We start from the raw sequence: 27,958 nt of genomic DNA, 5'->3' as shown, positions 1-27,958 counted from the left end.
TGAGTTGTTTACTGAAATTGAGTGAGCCTATGGCTTTGCACTTTGTTTATATTATATATATGTTTTTTTTGCATTCTATTTTAGTTACTTTAAATTTATAACCCCCTGGCGCTGCTTTGTATTCTTTTTGTACTGTTTTGTACTACTTTTGTACTTATTTGATTGTTGAAATGTTGAAATGTATAAATAAAACTTTTAAAAAAAAAAAAAAAAAGGAAGTAAAGAAGACTGCAAACCAAAAAAAAACAAACAAAAAAAAAAAGTATTGACTTTACAACCCCTGGCGCTGTTTTGTACTTATTTTGATTATTAGTCTTTCTCAATTGTTTGTACATGTTGCAATTATATAAATAAAGGTTTATAAAATTTAAAAAATTACAAATTAAAAAAATAAATAAAACGACTTGACAAAAATGACGTCGTATTCGCGCATGCGTGGAACGGGCGTCACGCTTCCAACGAGATCCCGTTTTTTCTCGTTTTTTCTTCTCCACTGTGTTATTTTGTGTTAATAAAGTAGCTAAATAAAAAAGAAAAACATTTTTAAAAAAAGTATCGCAGTCATCTAAATAAACCTTACCAAAGGAGGCATTACAACAACAACAACAACAGGTTCACATTTATTCGGAGGGACGTTTTTGTTATTTTGCTTAACTTGAGTACGTCCGGACTGTTGGGGCATTGCTGACCCCGACTTAAACAAGTGTCAAAACTTATTGGGGTGTTACCATTTAGTGGTCAATTGTACATTGGGGTGTTACCATTTAGTGGTCAATTGTACGGAATATGTACTGTACTGTGCAATCTACTAATAAAAGTCTCAATCAATCAATCAATCACTCACTCTCCACTCCGGCAGGTGGCGCTACTGCTTCTGTTGGGGCATTGCTGACTCACTCTCCACTCCGGCAGGTGGCGCTACTGCGCCCAATAAAAGGTGTGTGAGGGCGAAGAAGAAGTTGTTTCTCCCTCGGAACGTGGGATGGAGGACAGCAGTGAGACGGGAAATATGCGGACAAGTAGAAGTGGGATGGAGGACAGCAGTGAGACGGAAAAGAGGCGGACAAGTGCAAGGATGAAGAAGATGAGCAAAGTGTCGGGAATGACAGAAGAGAAAGAGAGGAGAATGAAGCGGAGTCTCGAGCAAGAAGAACCAGACGAGGTAAGCGAACACGGGCTGTTAGCATAGCATCGTTAGCATGACATCACGCTGTCCAAGCATGGAAAAAAGTTCAACAATTTCAGTAAAAGGAGCATTTGTTGTACGTCTGGAACATTTATACGCCTTAAAACTCAAACTAATGTTGAAGAAATAAATACTAGGTTGTAGGTTATGTTTGAAAATTGTGGGACATTTTAGAGTCAGCTGTGTATAACATAGATAGATAGATAGTACTTGATTGATTCCTTCAGGAGAGTTCCCTCAGGGAAATTAAAACATGTGTAAGATCACATCTTTGTATAACATGTGTAAGATCACATCTTTGTATAACATGTGTAAGATCACATCTTTGTATAACATGTGTAAGATCACATCTTTGGACAGAACATTGGTCTTGAATGTGTTTATTACGCTTTGTTAAATGCAAGTTGCATCCGCCTATTTACATTCATCTATGCACACGACATACTGTACATGTTATTACTCACAGGTTGTGTTTCCATGTCCTAGATGTTGAGCATCAACAGTAAGCTGTGTGACAAAGAAGGGTCAGAAAGCGAGGAGAGTGTTTACTCGGGACTCGAGGATTCAGGAAGCGATAGTGATGAGGATGATGGCGTACACAACGATGATGATGATGAAAATAGTGGTGATGATGATGGAGTACACAACCATGATGATGAAGCACAACAACAAGGAGTACACAACCATGATGATGAAGCACAACAACAAGGAGTACACAACCATGATGATGAAGCACAACAGGTAGTCATTTTTCTCCTCAAGAACATTTGCCATATGTTCTAAGCTATCTGTTGTTCCTACTTGCAGCTCAAGAACATTTGTCATATGTTCTAAGCTATCTGTTGTTGTTCCTACTTGCAGCTCAAGAACATTTGTCATATGTTCTAAGCTATCTGTTGTTGTTCCTACTTGCAGCTCAAGAACATTTGTCATATGTTCTAAGCTATCTGTTGTTGTTCCTACTTGCAGCTCAAGAACATTTGTCATATGTTCTAAGCTATCTGTTGTTGTTCCTACTTGCAGCTCAAGAACATTTGTCATATGTTCTAAGCTATCTGTTGTTGTTCCTACTTGCAGCTCAAGAACATTTGTCATATGTTCTAAGCTATCTGTTGTTCCTACTTGCAGCTCAAGAACATTTGCCATATGTTCTAAGCTATCTGTTGTTGTTCCTACTTGCAGGACAACAAGTTGAATGTCATATGTTCTAAGCTATCTGTTGTTCCTACTTGCAGCTCAAGAACATTTGTCATATGTTCTAAGCTATCTGTTGTTGTTCCTACTTGCAGCTCAAGAACATTTGTCATATGTTCTAAGCTATCTGTTGTTGTTCCTACTTGCAGCTCAAGAACATTTGTCATATGTTCTAAGCTATCTGTTGTTCCTACTTGCAGCTCAAGAACATTTGCCATATGTTCTAAGCTATCTGTTGTTGTTCCTACTTGCAGGACAACAAGTTGAATGTCATATGTTCTAAGCTATCTGTTGTTCCTACTTGCAGCTCAAGAACATTTGTCATATGTTCTAAGCTATCTGTTGTTGTTCCTACTTGCAGGACTACAAGTTGAATGGCGGGAAGAAAGAAGAATATGAGCACGACTCATCAGACGAAGAAGTGAGACCATTTTTATTCGGACATGGTGTTTTTGATACAGAAATCTGGTTGACTGTATACTATGGCAAAGTAATAAGCAGATATACATGTAGAATCATCATAAAAGGTGATTTGGATCAATTCACAAAATCCTCAAATTTAGATCTTATCAGGCTTTTGTGGTCACGGTTTTCAGTTGCTGTGACATATGTTGTTGTACAATCAATCAATCAATCAATCAATGTTTATTTATATAGCCCTAAATCACTAGTGTCTCAAAGGGCTCTACAAGCCACAACGACATCCTCGGTGTCGAGTGGGTCTGATATAATATTGTGAGAGTCCAACACATCAGCGAAAGTCCAGTCCATGGTGGGGCCAGCGGGAACCATCCCGAGTGGAGACGGGTCAGCAGCGTAGAGATGTCCCCATCTGATGGACAGGCTAGCGGTCCACCCCGGAGCAGAGTAGAAAAGAAAAGAAAAGAAACGGCAGATCAACTGGTCTAAAAAGGGAGTCTATTTAAAGGCTAGAGTATACAAATGAGTTTTAAGATGAGACTTAAATGCTTCTACTGAGGTAGCATCTCTAACTTTTACCGGGAGGGCATTCCATAGTATTGGAGCCCGAATAGAAAACGCTCTATAGCCCGCAGACTTTTTTTGGGCTCTGGGAATCACTAATAAGCCGGAGTTCTTTGAACGCAGATTTCTTGCCGGGACATATGGTACAATACAATCGTCAAGATAGGCAGGAGCTTGACCGTGTAGTATTTTATACGTAAGTAGTAAAACCTTAAAGTCGCATCTTAGGTGCACAGGAAGCCAGTGCAAGTGAGCCAGTATAGGCGTAATATGATCAAACTTTCTTGTTTTTGTCAAAAGTCTAGCAGCCGCATTTTGTACCATCTGTAATCTTTTAATGCTAGACATAGGGAGGCCCGAAAATAATACGTTACAGTAATCGAGACGAGATGTAACGAACGCATGGATAATGATCTCAGCATCGCTTGTGGACAAAATGGAACGAATTTTAGCGATATTACGGAGATGAAAGAAGGCCGTTTTAGTAACACTCTTAATGTGTGACTCAAACGAGAGAGTTGGGTCGAAGATAATACCCAGATTCTTTACCGAGTCACCTTGTTTAATTGTTTGGTTGTCAAATGTTAAGGTGGTATTATTAAATAGATGTTGGTGTTGAGCAGGACCGATAATCAGCATTTCCGTTTTCTTAGCGTTGAGTTGCAAAAAGTTAGCGGACATCCATTGTTTAATTTCATTAAGACACGCCTCCAGCTGACTACAATCCGGCGTGTTGGTCAGCTTTAGGGGCATGTAGAGTTGGGTGTCATCAGCATAACAGTGAAAGCTAACACCGTATTTGCGTATAATGTCACCTAGCGGCAGCATGTAAATACTAAAGAGTGCAGGGCCAAGAACTGAACCTTGGGGAACTCCGCACGTTACCTTAACATAGTCCGAGGTCACATTGTTATGGGAGACACACTGCATCCTGTCAGTAAGATAAGAGTTAAACCAAGACAAGGCTAAGTCTGACATCCCAATACGCGTTTTGATACGCTCTAATAAAATATTATGATCAACAGTATCGAAAGCGGCGCTAAGATCAAGAAGCAGCAACATAGATGAAGCATCAGAATCCATCGTCAGCAATAGATCATTAGTCATTTTTGCGAGGGCTGTCTCCGTAGAGTGATTTGCCCTGAAACCGGATTGAAAAGGTTCACAGAGATTGTTAGTCACTAAGTGTTCATTTAGCTGCTGTGCGACAATTTTTTCGAGAATTTTCGAGATAAACGGTAGGTGGGACACCGGCCGGTAGTTCACCATGAGGTCAGGATCGAGGTTAGGTCTTTTGAGTAGAGGATGAATAACCGCTTTTTTGAATGCTAGAGGAACAGTACCAGAGGAAAGTGATAGGTTTATAATATTTAACACTGATGGACCTAATAAAACAAAAAGCTCCTTGATAAGTTTCCCAGGAATTGGGTCAAGTAAACATGTTGTTTGTTTTGTCCCATTTACACATTTTAACAATTCCTCCAATGTTATTTCATCAAAGAGAGAGAAACTATTTTGGAGGGCAATGTCCGTCGTATATACAGTCATATTTGTGTTAATAGAACCCAGTTGTGGCTGGGATGCATTGTCTTTAATCTCTTTTCTGATGAGTTCAATTTTCTTATTAAAGAAATTCATAAAGTCATCTGCTGAGTGGGTGGAGCTACTGGGAGGAGTCCCTTGTTGGGTTAGCGATGCTACTGTACTAAACAAAAATTTAGGATCATTTTTGTTGAGGTGGATGAGATTTGAGTAATATTTAGCTTTAGCTGAGGTAAGCATGCGTTTATAAGTTATTAAAGGCCTACTGAAAGCCACTACTACCGACCACGCAGTCTGATAGTTTATATATCAATGATGAAATCTTAACATTATAACACATGCCAATACGGCCGGGTTAACTTATAAAGTGACATTTTAAATTTGCCGCTAAACTTCCGGTTCGAAACGCCTCTGAGGATGACGTATGCGCGTGACGTAGCCCGGCGAACACGGGTATGCCTTCCACATTGAAGTCGATACGAAAAAGCTCTGTTTTCATTTCATAATTCCACAGTATTCTGGACATCTGTGTTCGTGAATCTGTTTCAATCATGTTCATTGCATTATGGAGAAGGAAGCCAAGCAAGCAAAGAAGAAAGTTGTCGGTGCGAAATGGACGTATTTTTCGAACGTAGTCAGCCACAACAGTACACAGCCGGCGCTTCTTTGTTTACATTCCCGAAAGATGCAGTCAAGATGGAAGAACTCGGATAACAGAGACTCTAACCAGGAGGACTTTTGATTTGGATACACAGACGCCTGTAGAGAACTGGGACAACACAGACTCTTACCAGGATTACTTTGATTTGGATGACAAAGACGCAGACGTGCTACTGTGAGTATGCAGCTTTGGCTTTTTTTTGCGTATGTACGTAACTTTTTTAAAATATATAAGCTTTATGAACCTTGGGTTAGGTGAACGGTCTTTTGGGCTGAGTGATTGTGTGTGTTGATCATGTGTTTGAATTGTATTGGCGTGTTCTATGGAGCTAGGAGCTAGCAGAGGAGCTAGCATAACACGTACCGTACCTACGTGCGCGTCACGTACGTAACTTTTTAAAAATATATAAGCTTTATGAACCTTGGATTAGGTGAACGGTCTTTTGGGCTGAGTGATTGTGTGTGTTGATCATGTGTTTGAATTGTATTGGCGTGTTCTATGGAGCTAGGAGCTAGCAGAGGAGCTAGCATAACACATACCGTACCTACGTGCGCGTCACGTACGTAACTTTTTAAAAATATATAAGCTTTATGAACCTTGGGTTAGGTGAACGGTCTTTTGGGCTGAGTGATTGTGTGTGTTGATCAGGTGTTTGAATTGTATTGGCGTGTTCTATGGAGCTAGGAGCTAGCAGAGGAGCTAGGAGCTAGCATAACAAACACGCAGGTGTTATTATGCAGGATTAATTTGTGGCATATTAAATATAAGCCTGGTTGTGTTGTGGCTAATAGAGTATATATATGTCTTGTGTTTATTTACTGTTGTAGTCATTCCCAGCTGAATATCAGGTACCGTGAGTATGCAGCCTTGGCTGCTAAACATTCGATAACTTGACCGTATGTGCGCGTCACGTACGTAACTTTTTAAAAATATATAAGCTTTATGAACCTTGGGTTAAGGAAACGGTCTTTTGGGCTGAGTGATGGTGTGTGTTGATCAGGTGTTTGAATTGTATTGGCGTGTTCTATGGAGCTAGGAGCTAGCAGAGGAGCTAGGAGCTAGCATAACAAACACGCAGGTGTTTTTATGCAGGATTAATTTGTGGCATATTAAATATAAGCCTGGTTGTGTTGTGGCTAATAGAGTATATATATGTCTTGTGTTTATTTACTGTTGTAGTCATTCCCAGCTGAATATCAGGTCACCCCCGGCTCTTACAGCATCTTCCCTATCTGAATAGCTTCAACTCCCCACTAGTCCTTCACTTGCACTTTACTCATCCACAAATCTTTCATCCTCGCTCAAATTAATGGGGAAATTGTCGCTTTCTCGGTCCGAATCTCTCTCACTTCATGCGGCCATCATTGTAAACAATAGGGAACTTTGCGTATATGTTCAACTGACTACGTCACGCTACTTCCGGTAGGGGCAAGCCTTTTTTTTATCAGATACCAAAAGTTGCAATCTTTATCGTCGTTGTTCTATACTAAATCCTTTCAGCAAAAATATGGCAATATCGCGAAATGATCAAGTATGACACATAGAATAGATCTGCTATCCCCGTTTAAATAAAAAAAATTCATTTCAGTAGGCCTTTAAACTATCACTCCATGCTTGATGGAAAACCTCAAGTTTAGTCGCACGCCATTTGCGTTCCAGCTTTCTACATGATAATTTCTGGGCTTTAGTTTCTTCTGTAAACCATGGGGTACGCCTTTTAGGGGCCCTTTTTAGCTTTAGCGGTGCTACAATATCAATGGTGTCGCGCAGGGCGTCGTTAAAGTTGTTAGTGAGGTTATCAATAGAGCCCACATAATTTGGGAAAGGTGCCATTACTGAAGGCAGTAGGTCAGTAAGAGTCGTCGTTGTGGCAGTATTAATGTTGCGGCTGCTATAGTAGTTATTATTATTATTATTAGTTTGTTGACAATGAGTCCGAACTTCGAATTTTATAAGGTAATGATCGGACATTACTTTAGTGTACGGGAGTATCGTAACTTTAGAGGTGGTGACACCCCTGACAAGCACTAGATCTATTGTATTACCGTTGCGATGCGTGGGTTCATTTATTATTTGTGTAAGACCACAGCTATCAATTATAGTCTGGAGCGCCACGCATGGAGGGTCCGATGGGGTATTCATATGGATGTTAAAGTCTCCCATTATGATTATATTGTCGGCGTGCGTCACTAGATCAGCAACGAACTCTGAAAATTCATTGATAAAGTCCGAATAGGGCCCAGGGGGGCGGTAGATGACAGCCAGGTGGAGAGGCAGCGGTGTGACAAACCTCATAGTGAGCACCTCAAACGAGTTATATTTATTATTTAGGTCCGAGGTAAGGCTAAAGTTTTTGTTGTATATTAGTGCAACACCCCCACCCCTTTTAATGGGGCGGGCAATATGCGTTCCCGCATAGCCAGGAGGAGACGCCTCACCCAGCGCAAAAAATTCGTCTGGTTTGAGCCAGGTCTCGGCTAAACCAACGACATCAAGATTGTTGTCTCTGATGACTTCATTAACTAATAACGTTTTGGAAGACAATGACCTTATGTTTAAAAAGCCCATATTATAGGTAGTGGGCTGTTTTGAGGAGTTTTTGTTGAAAGTATCCGTAGTAGCAATATTAATAATGTTACGTTTATTATGCATAGTGCACTTTAAATAATTTCGACCATATCTAGGAATTGATATGACAGGAATTTTTAGATTGTTTGCCACCTCAGTAAAATGCATGTCCACCTCTGACGCAGAAAAAACATTATGTGAGTTGTATATTATTCTAGAAGAATTGCTATGTGTGCAGGGATTATCCAGCCTGGCGCTGGCTAGTTCTAGCTTAACAGACTCCTTATTAGCGCTTCTTTATGGATTAGCATTTAGCTTTTTCGTTAGCCCCGCTAACAACAAAGCATTTAGCTTTGTTGTTAGCCCCGCCCGACACCCCCGCTTCTGCTTCCGAGCGCATCGCTTACGTCTCTTTCGCTGACCGTCTCCGCTGGTAGTCGACGCCGCTGCTTCAAAGGCCACTGCTGGATGTAGCTCGCGAAGAATTCCCAAGCTAGCGAGCAGGTCCATCGTACACGCATCTATCAGCCCAAAATGGCCCGATCTCTCCACATCCAGAATTGTAAGTCGGTCGTAAGTGATCACGGAGTGAACACGCTGTGAGCCAGCCATGAAATTGACTGAATTGCGGGGTATTTTTGCCCTCACTTCCAGGAGCGCTCGCACGAAGCCGCTGCTCTGAAGCGCAGCCATCTTGGAAGCTCAACAACACATATCATATACTCCAATGATCCAGTAGAACTGTACAACACATATCATATACTCCCAATGATCCAGTAGAACTGTACAACACATATCATATACTCCAATGATCCAGTAGAACTGTACAACACATTATATCATATACTCCAATGATCCAGTAGAACTGTACAACACATATCATATACTCCAATGATCCAGTAGAACTGTACAACACATATCATATACTCCCAATGATCCAGTAGAACTGTACAACACATATCATATACTCCAATGATCCAGTAGAACTGTACAACACATTATATCATATACTCCAATGATCCAGTAGAACTGTACAACACATTATATCATATACTCCAATGATCCAGTAGAACTGTACAACACATTATATCATATACTCCAATGATCCAGTAGAACTGTACAACACATTATATCATATACTCCAATGATCCAGTAGAACTGTACAACACATTATATCATATACTCCAATGATCCAGTAGAACTGTACAACACATTATATCATATACTCCCAATGATCCAGTAGAACTGTGCAACACATTATATCATATACTCCAATGATCCAGTAGAACTGTACAACACATATCATATACTCCAATGATCCAGTAGAACTGTACAACACATTATATCATATACTCCAATGATCCAGTAGAACTGTACAACACATTATATCATATACTCCCAATGATCCAGTAGAACTGTACAACACATATCATATACTCCAATGATCCAGTAGAACTGTACAACACATATCATATACTCCAATGATCCAGTAGAACTGTACAACACATTATATCATATACTCCCAATGATCCAGTAGAACTGTACAACACATATCATATACTCCAATGATCCAGTAGAACTGTACAACACATTCAGTGTTTCCCATAAACTGCCAAGATACCTGTGGCGATGGGGGCGTGGCTATGGGCGTGGTCACCATGTCATCATCGAGTAATTTGCATAATTTACTACAATGATATGATTTTCTCTAAAAAGGCTCAAAAAATGTATACTTACTAATTAATAATAACAGTTTTGTTTTAAACGTCCATCCATCCATTTTACAATATAATTACAACACTTTATGTACATATTTATATACAGATTTGAACAATAAGTTATTCACTGAAATATATTTATTAATTGTGGTTCTTACAAAAAATATATCTTATAAAATATAAAAGCTAAAATGTCTCTTAAAGCTCTGCCCCTTTAATTAGTGCATACTAAATAATTTCACTTTAGCCTACTACTACAAGCATATTATTTACCAGCAACATAAAGTGAAACAGAGGCAGAGGTGTCCTGCCACAGTCAGTAACAAATAAACAGAAAACAGTAGTGGTCAAATACAAATAAGGCAACAAGAGAAGAATAAAATGGATGGATAGATGTTTATTAATATTGTTTTTAATTAGTTGACAATAGAGTCTGGTGTATTAAGTTGGTTGAAGCATTTAGTTTTCCAATGTGAAAGAGCAGTGAATAGATTCATAGACTTACAATTCATACTCATCTTCCTTTGTCTCTGGACTTTTTTGTCCGTATGGGTGTGAAATTATGCTCTTAAAAACTCTTAAAAAGCCTTAGTCTTAAAATGTCTTTAAAGAAATTAAATAGTCTTTAAACGTTTGTAGAAGTCTTAAAAACCCTTAAGAGGCATTCAAACGCCTTAAAAAGTCTTAAGAAATCTAAAAAGCCTTAAACTCTTTAAAAAGCCTACAAAGTCTTAAAAAACCTTTGTTTTATAAAGCGTTAAATAGTCTTTAAAAGTTTGTAAAAGTCTTAAAAACCCTTAAAAAGTTTGTAAAAGTCTTTAAAAGCCTTAGTCTTAAAAAGCGTTAAATAGTCTTTAAAAGTTTGTAAAAGTCTTAAAAACCCTTAAGGCCTACTGAAAGCCACTACTAGCGACCACGCAGTCTGATAGTTTATATATCAATGATGACATCTTAACATTGCAACACATGCCAATACGGCCGGGTTCACTTAGAAAGTCACATTTTAAAGGCCTACTGAAATGAATTTTTTTTATTTAAACGGGGATAGCAGATCCATTCTATGTGTCATACTTTATCATTTCGCGATATTGCCATATTTTTGCTGAAAGGATTTAGTAGAGAAAATCGACGATAAAGTTCGCAACTTTTGCTCGCTGATAAAAAAAAGCCTTGCCTGTAGCGGAAGTAGCGTGACGTCACAAGCGGTAGTGCTGCTCACAATTCCCGTTGTTTACAATGGAGCGAGAGAGATTCGGACGGAGAAAGTGATGATTACCCCATTAATTTGAGCGAGGATGAAAGATTCATAGATGAGGAACGTTACAGTGAAGGACTAGAGAGGCAGTGATGGACGTATCTTTTTTCGCTCTGACTGTAACTTAGGTACAAGCTGGCTCATTGGATTCCACACTCTCTCCTTTTTCTATTGTGGATCACAGATTTGTATTTTAAACCACCTCAGATACTATATCCTCTTGAAAATGAGAGTCCAGAACGCCAAATGGACATTCACAGTGACTGAACATGTAAATACACGATTAATAATTCAGCTTTGCGAAGCTAAAAAAACAGAAGCTAACCTAGCTACGTAGCCAACGTGATAGCAGCAGTCTCAAATGCAGATAGAAACTAAATTTAAAAAAACCCTGACTGGATGGATAGACAGAAGATCAATAATACTTTTAAACCATGAACATGTAAATACACGATTAATAATATTCCGCTTGGCGAACCTAAAATAACAGAAGCTAACCTAGCTGCGTAGCTAACTTAGATGCGGCGGCAGGCGTTGTACGCTTTTGACGACACCCCGGCCGCCATCAGAGTCGGCAAGAAACATATATTTCCCCAAAGTTACGTACGTCACATGCACATATCGACACGCACGTACGGGCAATCGATCAAATGTTTGGAAGCCAAAGCTGTACTCACTGTAGTGCGTCTGTTATCCTGCTCAAAACACAACACAACCTCCTGGTGTTGGTGTTGCTGTAGTCCGCTGCTCCACCGGCTCCAACTTTCTTATTCGCAGTCTCCATTGTCCATTAAACAAATTGCTCAATCGCTTTATTAACAAGCGGTAACTGGTCGTAGTTCAAAAAGTAACGCACACACATACACGAGCTGCTGTTAGCCAAAAGTCACAATCACACACACTCAAGTTCTCCGCCAACTCACTCGCGCATGCGCGTTCCCCAAACCCTTAACCCTCCTATTGTCCTTGGGGTCAATGTGACCCCAAGGCATTTTGAGAGTCTCTAAAAAGATGGTTGTCATTAGTTTTTCTTCCTAATATTTCATGACTTTTCCTAATCCATCAGGGAGACACAGAAAAATATAAAATCAACTGCATGATTGTTTCTCATTTCTCTGTACACATTTTGACCACGCCATCGTTCCTCAGGGGTCATATAGACCCCAGGATTGGAAAGCACTATAAGTCTTTGTGTGTTAGAGTGAGACACATGATCCAATTGACTTTTTTGTGCTCCCAAGTGATCTGAACACAGAGAATTCAATTGTGAGTTGATCTGACCATCATACACTGAATTATTGTTGGTTTAATATCGTTTGGCAGCCATTTTGACAGTTTTCCATAGATATTTCGGCACATTGCACCCCCCCCCCCACCAAATACCCCCCAGTGGGAAATTACTTATGTGTGCTCCTAAGTCCCCTGAACACAAAGAAACAAATAGTGAGTCAATCCAACCATCATAGACCGAGTTATTGCAGTTTGAATACTGTTAGGCTTGGTCTTGAATGTGACCAAAAGTGATTTTCGTAATTTCTGAACGTACAAATACATATAAACTCAGTTTTCCATATAAGTGTCACACAAGAAATGAAATGGAACAATCACTGTGAGTTTATCTGACTATTACATGCTGAACTAGTGTGGTTTGAGTAGCGTTTGGTGGCCATTTTAGCGTTTTTCTACCTCGAACATCCCAGTAGGAAACCATTTATTTGTGCTCCTAAGTCCCCTGAACACAGAAAAAAGCAGTGAGTAGATCTTTATTAGTAATTGATGCAGAAACCACTGAGATAAATGGTCTTGAAAATAAATTTATAATTTATACTCTGTCGGAATGGCGGGATGTCGGAACAGTTCAAACATTCCGTTCCCGCGCCGTGTGAGAACAGGAGGAGGGGAGGGGGGAGGAGCAAACATATAAAAGCACTCGCATAGCAGCCTTCTAAACCATTTCTCTGCTGCTGTCTCTGCTGCTGTTTGTGATATACTCTCTCTCTCTCTCTCTTGTTTCGAGTTTGCCTTCTAAACCATTTCTCTGCTGCTGTTTGTGATATACTCTCTCTCTCTCTCTTGTTTCGAGTTTGCCTTCTAAACCATTTCTCTGCTGCTGTTTGTGATATACTCTCTCTCTCTCTCTCTCTTGTTTTGAGTTTGATGATGCCAAACCACAAGACGTTCTCTGTCCAGGAGGTTTTGGATCAGGTTTTTAGTGAAGAGGTAGACATAGAGGAAAATGTGTCTGAAATCGAAGACAATGTTGTGGAAGACCCTGATTATGGGGCATCGTCCTCTGATGAGGATGAGACCCTTGATGCTGAAGTTCCTGTCAACACTGGAACACCAGCAGACATTTTCCTGTCCAAAAATGGAAAGTTGTCGTGGTCCCCTGCCCCACGTCAACGGCAGGGTAGACTTAGCGCTGGTAATGTCATCAAAATGGTTCCAGGCCCAACCCGATATGCGATTAGCCGTGTCCAAGACATAAAATCTGCATTTGAGCTCCTCATGACACCATCAATTGAGAACCATGTACTCTTGATGACCAATTTAGAGGGGAGTCGTGTGTTTGGGGACAGTTGGAAGCCGATCGATGCAATTGACTTGCAGGCATACATCGGGTTGCTCATTTTGGGGGGCGTGTACAAGTCCAAAGGCGAGGCAGCAGAAAGCCTGTGGAATAAAGAGACTGGAAGGGCCATCTTCCCAGCCACCATGTCTCTGAAGAAATTCCATATTATGTCTCGTGTCCTACGGTTCGATGACAGAGAGAAAAGACAGGGCCGGAGAGAACATGACAAGCTGGCAGCTATCCGGGATGTATGGGACAAGTGGGTTCAGCAACTGCCATTGCTTTACAACCCAGGCCCCCATGTGACTGTGGATGAATGTCTGGTGGCGTTTCGTGGCCACTGTCCATTTAGACAGTACATCCCGAGTAAACCAGCCAAATACGGCATTAAAATATGGGCAGCATGTGATGCCCAGTCGAGCTATGCCTGGAATATGCAGGTCTACACCGGCAAAGCCCCTGGGGAAGCACCTGAAAAAAATCAGGGCATGAGGGTTGTCCTGGACATGGCTGAGGCACAATATAACGTGCAACAACTTCTTCACCTCCTATGCCCTTGGTGAAGAACTCGCAAAGCGGAAAGTCACCATGCTGGGGACAGTCCGCAAGAACAAGCCAGAGCTTCCCTCTGAGCTTGTTGCAATCAAGAACAGACAGGCTACATCCTCAGTGTTTGCCTTCACTGAGAACGCCACAGCTGTTTCGTATTGCCCCAAGAAAGGGAAGAACGTTGTGCTCATGAGTACGATGCACAAGGATGCCCAGCTCAGCACCAGGGAGGACAAGAAGCCACAAATGGTGTTGGACTACAATGCCACAAAGGGTGGTGTTGACAACCTGGATAAAGTCACAGGCACGTACAGCTGCCGACGCATGACTGCACGATGGCCCCTTGTTGTATTCTTCAACATCATCGATGTGAGTGCCTACAACGCTTTTGTGCTTTGGAGGGAGATCAGTGAAGGCTGGAACAGCGAAAAGCTGTACCGGAGGAGGCTGTTCCTGGAACAGCTGGGGTACGCGCTGGTGCAACCCCAAATTGCACGAAGAGTTGTCCTACCAAGAGCCTCAGCGGCTGCTGTGGTGATAGTGGAGGATGTTCAGAGGGAGGCACACACCTCCAATCCTCCAGTGGCCAGAGGGCAAAAACGAGGCAGGTGCCAGATCTGTTCCACTAGGAACGATAACAAGACAACTAATACATGTGGGGGATGTGGCAAATACATCTGCAAGGAGCACATCCGTTGTGGATCATGTGCCCAGTAGTGCTTTACCCTTTCTTGGAGAGTGGGGGATGAATATTGCCATTTTTCATTTGTTTTACATTTCTTGAGAGAGGTAGACTCTAGGCTACTTTTTGCAGTCTGTGAAAAAATAGGAGTGGCAGACTTTTACAGTATTTTAGTTTTTTTGAAATAAGACAATATTTTTGGTAAATAGCCTACTGTCTTGTTATTTTTTTCTTCAAATATGGACACTCCAAATGGCCGGCCAATGGTCAGATATTTGTTGTTGTTGAAAAAAAACAAAACAAAAAAAAAAAAAATACAAAATATAAAGAGTAATAAAAAAACTTCCCCCATTGAGGATTGCCACCTTATCCTGGTCAGAGGGTTTGTGCTTGACCCTTTCTTGGAGAGTGAGACGAATATTGTTATTTTCAAATGGACACTCCAAATGGCCAACGGTCAGATATTTGTTGTTGTTGAAAAAAAAAAAAAAGAAAAAAAAAAAGAAAAAAAAAAAAAGTTATAAAAAACTTCCCCCTGGAGGATTGCCACCTTATCGTGGTCAGGGGGTTTGCGTGCTTCCATGACCCTAAGAGCTATAGCTGGTCTTAGGGTAGAAGCCTGACTAAGTGCAATCTAAATGGCAAAAAACAACAACAACAACAACACCATACAATTAACACAACATTCAATGATGGCCGCCTAACAGTATTCAAACTGCGATAACTCGGTCTAAGATGGTTGGATTGACTCACAATTTGTTTCTTTGTGTTCAGGGGACCTAGGAGCACAAATAAGTGGTTTACCACTGGGAGGTTATCTGGGGGGGGGGGGCGTAGTGTGCCAAAAAATCAATAAAAAACGGTCAAATTTGACACCAAACGGTATTCAAACAACAATAATTCAGTGTATGATGGTCAGATCGACTCAGAGTTGACTTCTCTGTGTTCAGAAGACTTGGGAGCACAAAAAAGTCAATTGGATCATGTGTCTTACTCCCACACACAACAACTTATAGAGCTTTACATCTCTGGGGTCTATGTGACCCCTGAGGAACGATGGTGTAGGCAAAAATCGAGGTCAATAGGAGGGTTAAAGACACAGTACACTAATGCAAATATCACAGATATTACAGTATTGTACTTAGCCGCTAAGACACCGATCCATCCCACCTACAACGTTCTTCTTTGCAGTCTCCATTGTTCATTAAACAAATTGCAAAAGATTCAGAATAATGTGGAATTTTGTCAAAGAAAACAAGAGGCTTTTCTATCGGGTCCGATGGGGTCCAACCACTTCCGTTGCTTTTGTGACGTCTCGCGCATAAATCATATCCAAAGGAGTTTTTCAACCGGAAGTGTGGCGGGAATTTTAAAATGTCACTTTCTAAGTTAACCCGGCTGTATTGGCATGTGTTGCAATGTTAAGATGTCATCATTGATATATAAACTATCAGACTGCGTGGTTGGTAGTAGTGGCTTTCAGTAGGCCTTTAACTAGTCTTTAAAAGTCTTAAAAAGTCTTAAAAACCTTAGTCTTAATAAGCGTTAACTAGTCTTTAAAAGTCTTAAAAACCTTAGTCTTAATAAGCGTTAACTAGTCTTTAAAAGTCTTAAAAACCTTAGTCTTAATAAGCGTTAACTAGTCTTTAAAAGTCTTGAAAAGTCTTAAAAACCTTAGTCTTAATAAGCGTTAACTAGTCTTTAAAAGTCTTAAAAAGTCTTAAAAACCTTAGTCTTAATAAGCGTTAACTAGTCTTTAAAAGTCTTAAAAAGTCTTAAAAACCTTAGTCTTAATAAGCGTTAACTAGTCTTTAAAAGTCTTAAAAAGCCTTGAAAAGTCTTAAGAAGTCTTGTTGAAAGCTGCAGAGACCCAGAATCCAAGACCAAGTCTTACTATCCATGCTGGATATTGAGCTGACAAACTTTGAGATGATTTGGAACAACACGACGCAGGTGGAACGTTTCTTCTGTTGAGCTTCTGTCCACAGATGAGAAGAAGACCGAGGGCATGTTAATATTCCTGCCAGGTGAAATGGAATGCCAACATGTGGTTTCAGGTGTGGTCCGGAGCATACTTAATGTCCAGGTCCATACACCTTGAACCTTCCAGGAGAGCAGGACAGCAACCTGATCCCAAAACTAGTACCTTGGTCTCACGTGCTTGCAGGATATCAGGAACACGGTGGGGAACATACCGATGGAATGGTACAAGGACTTCCCTCACGTTGGCTACAACTTGGACGGGAAGAAGATCTACAAGCCCATCAGAAACAAGGACGAGCTGGACGAGTTCTTGGAAAAGATGGAGAACCCCGACTACTGGTGAGCTGTTGACGTTGGACCAACCTGACACTGTCCAGCGTGCCAACATGTGGTTGTTGTGCAGGAGAACGGTGACCGACAAGCAGACGGCCAGTGACATCGTCTTGTCCGACGAGCAGGTGGAGCTGGTGAAGCGCCTGCAGAAAGGACAGTTTGGAGATGTCAACTTCCAGGAGCACCAGGTGAGGCAGGAAGTCCCTGGTCAAAGGTTGAGGCTAAGATGCTAAGGTGTGCTCCTCAGCCTTCGGTGGACTTCTTCACTGGAGACGTGATGCTGCACCCGGTCACCAACAGACCAGCTGACAAGCGCAGCTTCATCCCGTCCCTCATTGAGAAGGAGAAGGTAATGTCCCAGTCTTCTGTGGTCTGTGGGCGCCACTCAAATCCCTCTGCTTTCAGGTCTCCAAACTAGTCCACGCCATAAAGATGGGCTGGATCAAGCCTCGCCGGGCGCAGGATGACAGCAGGGGGCGCTACTATGACCTGTGGGGCAACGAGGACTCGTCTCTCCTGGCTAAGCATAAAATGCACCTGCCTGCCCCTAAGACCCTCCTCCCTGGTCACCAGGAGTCCTACAACCCCCCACCAGAGTACCTGTTCACCCAGGAGGAGGTAAGTCACCGGAGTGTGGTGGCCAGGTCACATGTTCATTGTTCCTCTTCTCTGCAGCAAGCTCTGTGGGAGCAGCAGGATCCTTCAGACAGGAAGTTGCCCTTTGTCCCCAGGAAGTTCTCCAGCCTGCGTCAGGTTCCCGCCTTTCCTCGTTTCATCCATGAGAGATTCGAGCGTTGCCTCGACCTTTACCTGTGCCCTCGCCAGAGAAAGATGAGGGTAAGACCGGGCTCGGGGTCACGCTTTAAGACCAGACTCAGACTCGGGTCACGCTTTAAGACCAGGCTTAGGATCACGCTTTAAGACCGGACTCTGGGGTCACTCTATAAGACCGGATGCGGGGTCACACTTTAAGATTGGACTCAGACTTTGGGTCACTCTTTAAGACCAGACTCGGGGTCACTCTTTAAGACCAGACTCGGGGTCACTCTTTAAGACCAGACTCTGGGGTCAGGCTTTAAGTCCAGACTCAGACTTGGTGTTGCGTTTGATGACCAGACTCGGGGTCACGGTTTAAGACCAGACTCAAGGTTTAAGACCGGACTCGGGGTCTAGGTTTAAGACCATGTATGAGAGCAGGCGCTTGCTAACAGTTGTTGCTCCGCAGGTTAATGTGGATCCTGAAGATCTGATTCCAAAGCTTCCTAAACCTAAAGACCTGCAGCCTTTCCCTACTACACAGTCACTGGTACGCACACACACACACACCTGTCGACTGTATACTTACCTGTGTTCAGGTTTATAAGGGTCACACTCACCTGTATACTTACCTGTGTTCAGGTTTATAAGGGTCACACTCACCTGTATACTTACCTGTGTTCAGGTTTATAAGGGTCACACTCACCTGTATACTTACCTGTGTTCAGGTTTATAAGGGTCACAGCAGTTTGGTGCGGTCCATCAGTGTTTCTCCATCAGGACAGTGGCTTGCTTCAGGTAACTGTGTGGGCGTGGCTTAATGTGTGGTGGGTGTGGCCTAAAGCCAAGTGACTCTTGCAGGAAGTGACGACTGCTGCGTCCGGCTGTGGGAGGTGTGTTCATCTCGCTGTGTGAAGGTAGTCCAGGTGGGCGGAGCCGTGAAGAGCGTGTGCTGGAATCCAAACCCGTCCGTCTGTCTCCTCGCCGTGGCCCTGTAAGCACTCTCCACACCTTGTAGCCGCCATCTTGTCACTGACCGCCTCGCACCAAGCACTCTCCACACCTTGTAGCCGCCATCTTGTCACTGACCGCCTCGCACCAAGCACTCTCCACACCTTGTAGCCGCCATCTTGTCACTGACCGCCTCGCACCAAGCACTCTCCACACCTTGTAGCCGCCATCTTGTCACTGACCGCCTCGCACCAAGCACTCTCCACACCTTGTAGCCGCCATCTTGTCACTGACCGCTTCGCACCAAGCACTCTCCACACCTTGCAGCCGCCATCTTGTCACTGACCGCCTCGCACCAAGCACTCGCCACACCTTGTAGCCGCCATCTTGTCACTGACCGCCTCGCACCAAGCACTCGCCACACCTTGTAGCCGCCATCTTGTCACTGACCGCTTCGCACCAAGCACTCTCCACACCTTGCAGCCGCCATCTTGTCACTGACCGCCTCGCACCAAGCACTCGCCACACCTTGTAGCCGCCATCTTGTCACTGACCGCTTCGCACCAAGCACTCTCCACACCTTGCAGCCGCCATCTTGTCACTGACCGCCTCGCACCAAGCACTCGCCACACCTTGTAGCCGCCATCTTGTCACTGACCGCTTCGCACCAAGCACTCTCCACACCTTGCAGCCGCCATCTTGTCACTGACCGCCTCGCACCAAGCACTCGCCACACCTTGCAGCCGCCATCTTGTCACTGACCGCCTCGCACCAAGCACTCTCCACACCTTGCAGCCGCCATCTTGTCACTGACCGCCTCGCACCAAGCACTCGCCACACCTTGCAGCCGCCATCTTGTCACTGACCGCCTCGCACCAAGCACTCGCCACACCTTGCAGCCGCCATCTTGTCACTGACCGCCTCGCACCAAGCACTCGCCACACCTTGCAGCCGCCATCTTGTCACTGACCGCCTCGCACCAAGCACTCGCCACACCTTGCAGCCGCCATCTTGTCACTGACCGCCTCGCACCAAGCACTCTCCACACCTTGTAGCCGCCATCTTGTCACTGACCGCCTCGCACCAAGCACTCTCCACACCTTGTAGCCGCCATCTTGTCACTGACCGCCTCGCACCAAGCACTCTCCACACCTTGTAGCCGCCATCTTGTCACTGACCGCCTCGCACCAAGCACTCTCCACACCTTGTAGCCGCCATCTTGTCACTGACCGCCTCGCACCAAGCACTCTCCACACCTTGTAGCCGCCATCTTGTCACTGACCGCCTCGCACCAAGCACTCTCCACACCTTGTAGCCGCCATCTTGTCACTGACCGCCTCGCACCAAGCACTCTCCACACCTTGTAGCCGCCATCTTGTCACTGACCGCCTCGCACCAAGCACTCTCCACACCTTGTAGCCGCCATCTTGTCACTGACCGCCTCGCACCAAGCACTCTCCACACCTTGTAGCCGCCATCTTGTCACTGACCGCCTCGCACCAAGCACTCTCCACACCTTGTAGCCGCCATCTTGTCACTGACCGCCTCGCACCAAGCACTCTCCACACCTTGTAGCCGCCATCTTGTCACTGACCGCCTCGCACCAAGCACTCTCCACACCTTGTAGCCGCCATCTTGTCACTGACCGCCTCGCACCAAGCACTCTCCACACCTTGTAGCCGCCATCTTGTCACTGACCGCCTCGCACCAAGCACTCTCCACACCTTGTAGCCGCCATCTTGTCACTGACCGCCTCGCACCAAGCACTCTCCACACCTTGTAGCCGCCATCTTGTCACTGACCGCCTCGCACCAAGCACTCTCCACACCTTGTAGCCGCCATCTTGTCACTGACCGCCTCGCACCAAGCACTCGCCACACCTTGTAGCCGCCATCTTGTCACTGACCGCCTCGCACCAAGCACTCTCCACACCTTGCAGCCGCCATCTTGTCACTGACCGCCTCGCACCAAGCACTCTCCACACCTTGTAGCCGCCATCTTGTCACTGACCGCCTCGCACCAAGCACTCTCCACACCTTGTAGCCGCCATCTTGTCAGTGACCTCCTGTCTGCCCCCTGCAGGGAGTCGCTGGTGTTGATCATGTCGCCCTCCTTGGCGGACAGAGAGGTGGCCTTGAGCTCGGAACGTCTCCTCGCTGCTCCGCAGGAGGCGGAGCCTGCAGAGGCGGTGGGGCCGGTGACCTGGGTGGAATGTGAGCGGGAGGAGCAGAACCACAGCATCCGCCTGAAGATCCAACATCCCAAAGTGTGAAGCCTGAGTGGAAGTCCGTGGTCAGGCAGCAAGACTCACCTGTACCTGCTTGTGTCAGCCTGTGCGACAGGTGGTGTGGCACGCCAAGGGAGACTACCTGGCCTCGCTGATGCCCGACCACTCCAGCCATCAGCAGGTCTTCATCCACCAGCTGAGCAGGAGGCGGAGTCAGAACCCCTTCAGGCGCAACAAGGGTCTGGTACAGAGCGTGTGTTTCCACCCCATCCGGCCTTACTTCTTTGTGGCCACCCAGCGCTCGGTCAGGATCTACAACCTGGTCAAGCAGGACCTGACCAAGAAACTCCAGGCCAACTCCAAGTGGATCTCCAGCATGGCTGTCCACCCTGGAGGTCAACCATGGTCTTGGACCATAGTCCTGCCAGACCACTTCTTTCTTTCTCATCTTGCATGTGCCAGATATCTGCTGATCATAATGTGTTAGATGATATCATGAATGATCCATCATGTGTTGGATGATATCATGAATAACTGCTGATCATAATGTGTTGGATGATATCATGAATAACTGCTGATCCATAATGTGTTGGATGATATCATGAATAACTGCTGATCCATAATGTGTTGGATGATATCATGAATAACTGCTGATCCATAATGTGTTGGATGATATCATGATTAACTGCTGATCCATCATGTGTTGGATGATATCATGAATAACTGCTGATCATAATGTGTTGGATGATATCATGAATAACTGCTGATCCATAATGTGTTGGATGATATCATGAATAACTGCTGATCCATAATGTGTTGGATGATATCATGAATGATTCATAATGTGTTGGATGATATCATGAATAACTGCTGATCCATAATGTGTTGGATGATATCATGAATAACTGCTGATCCATCATGTGTTGGATGATATCATGAATATCTGCTGATCCATAATGTGTTGGATGATATCATGAATAACTGCTGATCCATAATGTGTTGGATGATATCATGAATAACTGCTGATCCATCATGTGTTGGATGATATCATGAATAACTGCTGATCCATAATGTGTTGGATGATATCATGATTAACTGCTGATCCATAATGTGTTGGATGATATCATGATTAACTGCTGATCCATCATGTGTTGGATGATATCATGATTAACTGCTGATCCATCATGTGTTGGATGATATCATGATTAACTGCTGATCCATAATGTGTTGGATGATATCATGAACTGCTGATCCATAATGTGTTGGATGATATGAATAACTGCTGATCCATAATGTGTTGGATGATATCATGATTAACTGCTGATCCATAATGTGTTGGATGATATCATGAATAACTGCTGATCCATAATGTGTTGGATGATATCATGATTAACTGCTGATCCATAATGTGTTGGATGATATCATGAATAACTGCTGATCCATAATGTGTTGGATGATATCATGATTAACTGCTGATCCATAATGTGTTGGATGATATCATGATTAACTGCTGATCCATAATGTGTTGGATGATATCATGAATAACTGCTGATCCATCATGTGTTGGATGATATCATGATTAACTGCTGATCCATAATGTGTTGGATGATATCATGAATAACTGCTGATCCATAATGTGTTGGATGATATCATGATTAACTGCTGATCCATAATGTGTTGGATGATATGATTAACTGCTGAGCCATAATGTGTTGGATGATATCATGAATAACTGCTGATCCATAATGTGTTGGATGATATCATGAATAACTGCTGATCCATCATGTGTTGGATGATATCATGATTAACTGCTGATCCATAATGTGTTGGATGATATCATAAATATCTGCTGATCCATAATGTGTTGGATGATATCGTGAATATCTGCTGATCCACAATGTGTTGGATGATATCATGAATAAGTGCTGATCCATCATGTGTTGGATGATATCATGAATAACTGCTGATCCATAGTGTGTTGGATGATATCATGAATAACTGCTGATCCATCATGTGTTGGATGATATCATGAATAACTGCTGATCCATAATGTGTTGGATGATATCATGAATAACTGCTGATCCATAATGTGTTGGATGATATCATGAATAACTGCTGATCCATAGTGTGTTGGATGATATCATGAATAACTGCTGATCCATAATGTGTTGGATGATATCATGATTAACTGCTGATCCATAATGTGTTGGATGATATCATGAATAACTGCTGATCTATAATGTGTTGGATGATATCATGAATATCTGCTGATCCATAATGTGTTGGATGATATCATGAATAACTGCTGATCCATAATGTGTTGGATGATATCATGAATAACTGCTGATCCATCATGTGTTGGATGATATCATGATTAACTGCTGAGCCATAATGTGTTGGATGATATCATGAATAACTGCTGATCCATAATGTGTTGGATGATATCATGAATAACTGCTGATCCATAATGTGTTGGATGATATCATGATTAACTGCTGATCCATAATGTGTTGGATGATATCATGAATAACTGCTGATCCATCATGTGTTGGATGATATCCTGATTAACTGCTGATCCATAATGTGTTGGATGATATCGTGAATATCTGCTGATCCATAATGTGTTGGATGATATCGTGAATATCTGCTGATCCATAATGTGTTGGATGATATCATGAATAAGTGCTGATCCATCATGTGTTGGATGATATCATGAATAACTGCTGATCCATAGTGTGTTGGATGATATCATGAATAACTGCTGATCCATCATGTGTTGGGTGATATCATGAATAACTGCTGATCCATAATGTGTTGGATGATATCATGAATAACTGCTGATCCATAATGTGTTGGATGATATCATGAATAACTGCTGATCCATAATGTGTTGGATGATATCATGAATAACTGCTGATCCATAATGTGTTGGATGATATCATGAATAACTGCTGATCCATAGTGTGTTGGATGATATCATGAATAACTGCTGATCCATAATGTGTTGGATGATATCATGAATAACTGCTGATCCATAATGTGTTGGATGATATCATGAATAACTGCTGATCCATAATGTGTTGGATGATATCATGAATAACTGCTGATCCATAGTGTGTTGGATGATATCATGAATAACTGCTGATCCATAATGTGTTGGATGATATCATGATTAACTGCTGATCCATAATGTGTTGGATGATATCCTGATTAACTGCTGATCCATAATGTGTTGGATGATATCGTGAATATCTGCTGATCCATAATGTGTTGGATGATATCGTGAATATCTGCTGATCCATTATGTGTTGGATGATATCATGAATAAGTGCTGATCCATCATGTGTTGGATGATATCATGAATAACTGCTGATCCATAGTGTGTTGGATGATATCATGAATAACTGCTGATCCATCATGTGTTGGATGATATCATGAATAACTGCTGATCCATAATGTGTTGGATGATATCATGAATAACTGCTGATCCATAATGTGTTGGATGATATCATGAATAACTGCTGATCCATAATGTGTTGGATGATATCATGAATAACTGCTGATCCATAATGTGTTGGATGATATCATGAATAACTGCTGATCCATAATGTGTTGGATGATATCATGAATAACTGCTGATCCATAGTGTGTTGGATGATATCATGAATAACTGCTGATCCATAATGTGTTGGATGATATCATGAATAACTGCTGATCCATAATGTGTTGGATGATATCATGAATAACTGCTGATCCATAGTGTGTTGGATGATATCATGAATAACTGCTGATCCATAATGTGTTGGATGATATCATGAATAACTGCTGATCCATAATGTGTTGGATGATATCATGAATAACTGCTGATCCATAATGTGTTGGATGATATCATGAATAACTGCTGATCCATAGTGTGTTGGATGATATCATGAATAACTGCTGATCCATAATGTGTTGGATGATATCATGATTAACTGCTGATGCATAATGTGTTAGATGATATCATGAATAACTGCTGATCCATAGTGTGTTGGATGATATCATGAATAACTGCTGATCCATAATGTGTTGGATGATATCATGATTAACTGCTGATCCATAATGTGTTAGATGATATCATGAATAACTGCTGATCTATAATGTGTTGGATGATATCATGAATATCTGCTGATCCATAATGTGTTGGATGATATCATGAATAACTGCTGATCCATAATGTGTTGGATGATATCATGAATAACTGCTGATCCATAATGTGTTGGATGATATCATGATTAACTGCTGATCCATAATGTGTTGGATGATATCATGAATAACTGCTGATCCATAATGTGTTGGATGATATCATGATTAACTGCTGATCCATAATGTGTTGGATGATATCATGATTAACTGCTGATCCATAATGTGTTGGATGATATGAATAACTGCTGATCCATCATGTGTTGGATGATATCATGAATAACTGCTGATCCATAATGTGTTGGATGATATCATGAATAACTGCTGATCCATAATGTGTTGGATGATATCATGAATAACTGCTGATCCATAATGTGTTGGATGATATCATGAATAACTGCTGATCCATAATGTGTTGGATGATATCATGATTAACTGCTGATCCATAATGTGTTGGATGATATCATGATTAACTGCTGATCCATAATGTGTTGGATGATATCATGAATAACTGCTGATCCATAATGTGTTGGATGATATCATGAATAACTGCTGATCCATCATGTGTTGGATGATATCATGAATAACTGCTGATCCATAATGTGTTGGATGATATCATGAATAACTGCTGATCCATAATGTGTTGGATGATATCATGAATGATGCATAATGTGTTGGATGGTATCATGAATAACTGCTGATCCATAATGTGTTGGATGATATCATGAATGATGCATAATGTGTTGGATGGTATCATGAATAACTGCTGATCCATAATGTGTTGGATGATATCATGAATAACTGCTGATCCATAATGTGTTGGATGATATCATAATAACTGCTGATCCATAATGTGTTGGATGATATGAATGATGCATAATGTGTTGGATGGTATCATGAATAACTGCTGATCCATAATGTGTTGGATGATATCATAATAACTGCTGATCCATAATGTGTTGGATGATATCATGAATGATGCATAATGTGTTGGATGATATCATGAATAACTGCTGATCCATAATGTGTTGGATGATATCATGAATGGTGCATAATGTGTTGGATGATATCATGAATGATCCATAATGTGTTGGATGATATGATGAATGATCCATAATGTGTTGGATGATATCATGGATGATGCATAATGTGTTGGATGATATCATGGATGATGCATAATGTGTTGGATGATATCATGAATGATGCATAATGTGTTGGATGATATCATGGATGATGCATAATGTGTTGGATGATATGATGAATGATCCATAATGTGTTGGATGATATCATGAATGATGCATAATGTGTTGGATGATATCATGAATGATCCATAATGTGTTGGATGATATGATGAATGATCCATAATGTGTTGGATGATATGATGAATGATCCATAATGTGTTGGATGATATCATGAATGATGCATAATGTGTTGGATGATATGATGAATGATCCATAATGTGTTGGATGATATCATGAATGATGCATAATGTGTTGGATGATATCATGAATGATGCATAATGTGTTGGATGATATCATGGATGATGCATAATGTGTTGGATGATATCATGTATGATCCATAATGTGTTGGATGATATGGATGATGCAAAATGTGTTGGATGATATCATGTATGATCCATAATGTGTTGGATGATATCATGAATGATCCATAATGTGTTGGATGATATCATGAATGATCCCTCATGTGTTGCAGGTGATCATGTGATCTGTGGCAGCTATGACTGCCGACTCAGCTGGTTTGACCTTGACCTCTCAACCAAACCCTACAAGATGTTAAGGTAGATACAGTATCAGCCAGCATGCTCTCTCCACGTCATGCTGATGACATCACTTCCTGTCTGCAGACACCATAAGAAGGCAGTGAGGGGCGTGGCCTATCATAGACTTTACCCGCTGTTTGCTTCAGCGTCTGACGATGGCTCAGTCATAGTCTGCCATGGCACCGTATACAAGTAGGTACACACACACATGATGGCTCAGTCATAGTCTGCCATGGCACCGTATACAAGTAGGTACACACACACATGATGGCTCAGTCATAGTCTGCCATGGCACCGTATACAAGTAGGTACACACACACATGATACGATGACGTCACACAGTAAATGATGACGTCACACAGTAAATGATGACGTCACACAGTAAATGATGATGTCACACAGTATATGATGATGTCACACAGTAAATGATGTCACACAGTATATGATGATGTCACACAGTAAATGATGATGTCATCTTCCAGTGACCTGCTGCAGAATCCACTCATTGTTCCAGTGAAGGTGCTAAGAGGTCATGTGACCACTCATGACCTCGGTGTCCTGGATGTGACCTTTCACCCCACACAGCCTTGGGTCTTCTCGTCTGGTGCCGACGCTACCATCAGACTTTTTACCTAGACTACCACCCCACTTGTCACCTAGACTACCATCAGACTTTTTACCTAGACTACCACCCCACTTGTCACCTAGACTACCATCAGACTTTTTACCTAGACTACCACCCCACTTGTCACCTAGACTACCATCAGACTTTTTACCTAGACTACCACCCCACTTGTCACCTAGACTACCATCAGACTTTTTACCTAGACTACCA

At 42.4% G+C, this 27,958-nt stretch overlaps 1 protein-coding gene across 1 annotated transcript; it reads left to right on the top strand.

Moving 5' to 3' along the window:
* The first annotated feature begins 949 nt into the window (after positions 1-949).
* Positions 950-27,958, top strand: bop1 (BOP1 ribosomal biogenesis factor). The gene is made up of 16 exons (XM_062049293.1): positions 950-1,162; positions 1,673-1,927; positions 2,742-2,801; positions 17,079-17,233; positions 17,298-17,415; positions 17,475-17,576; positions 17,633-17,845; positions 17,903-18,064; positions 18,453-18,533; positions 18,712-18,781; positions 18,845-18,977; positions 21,017-21,200; positions 21,265-21,556; positions 27,057-27,141; positions 27,208-27,315; positions 27,606-27,958. Exons 1-16 carry the CDS (start codon positions 983-985, stop codon positions 27,757-27,759), a joined length of 2,352 nt encoding a protein of 783 aa, XP_061905277.1. The 5' UTR covers positions 950-982; the 3' UTR covers positions 27,760-27,958.

This window comes from Entelurus aequoreus, linkage group LG05, assembly GCF_033978785.1.
Source record: "Entelurus aequoreus isolate RoL-2023_Sb linkage group LG05, RoL_Eaeq_v1.1, whole genome shotgun sequence".
Classification (NCBI taxonomy): domain Eukaryota; kingdom Metazoa; phylum Chordata; class Actinopteri; order Syngnathiformes; family Syngnathidae; genus Entelurus; species Entelurus aequoreus.
This window is presented reverse-complemented; position numbering and strand designations above follow the sequence as displayed.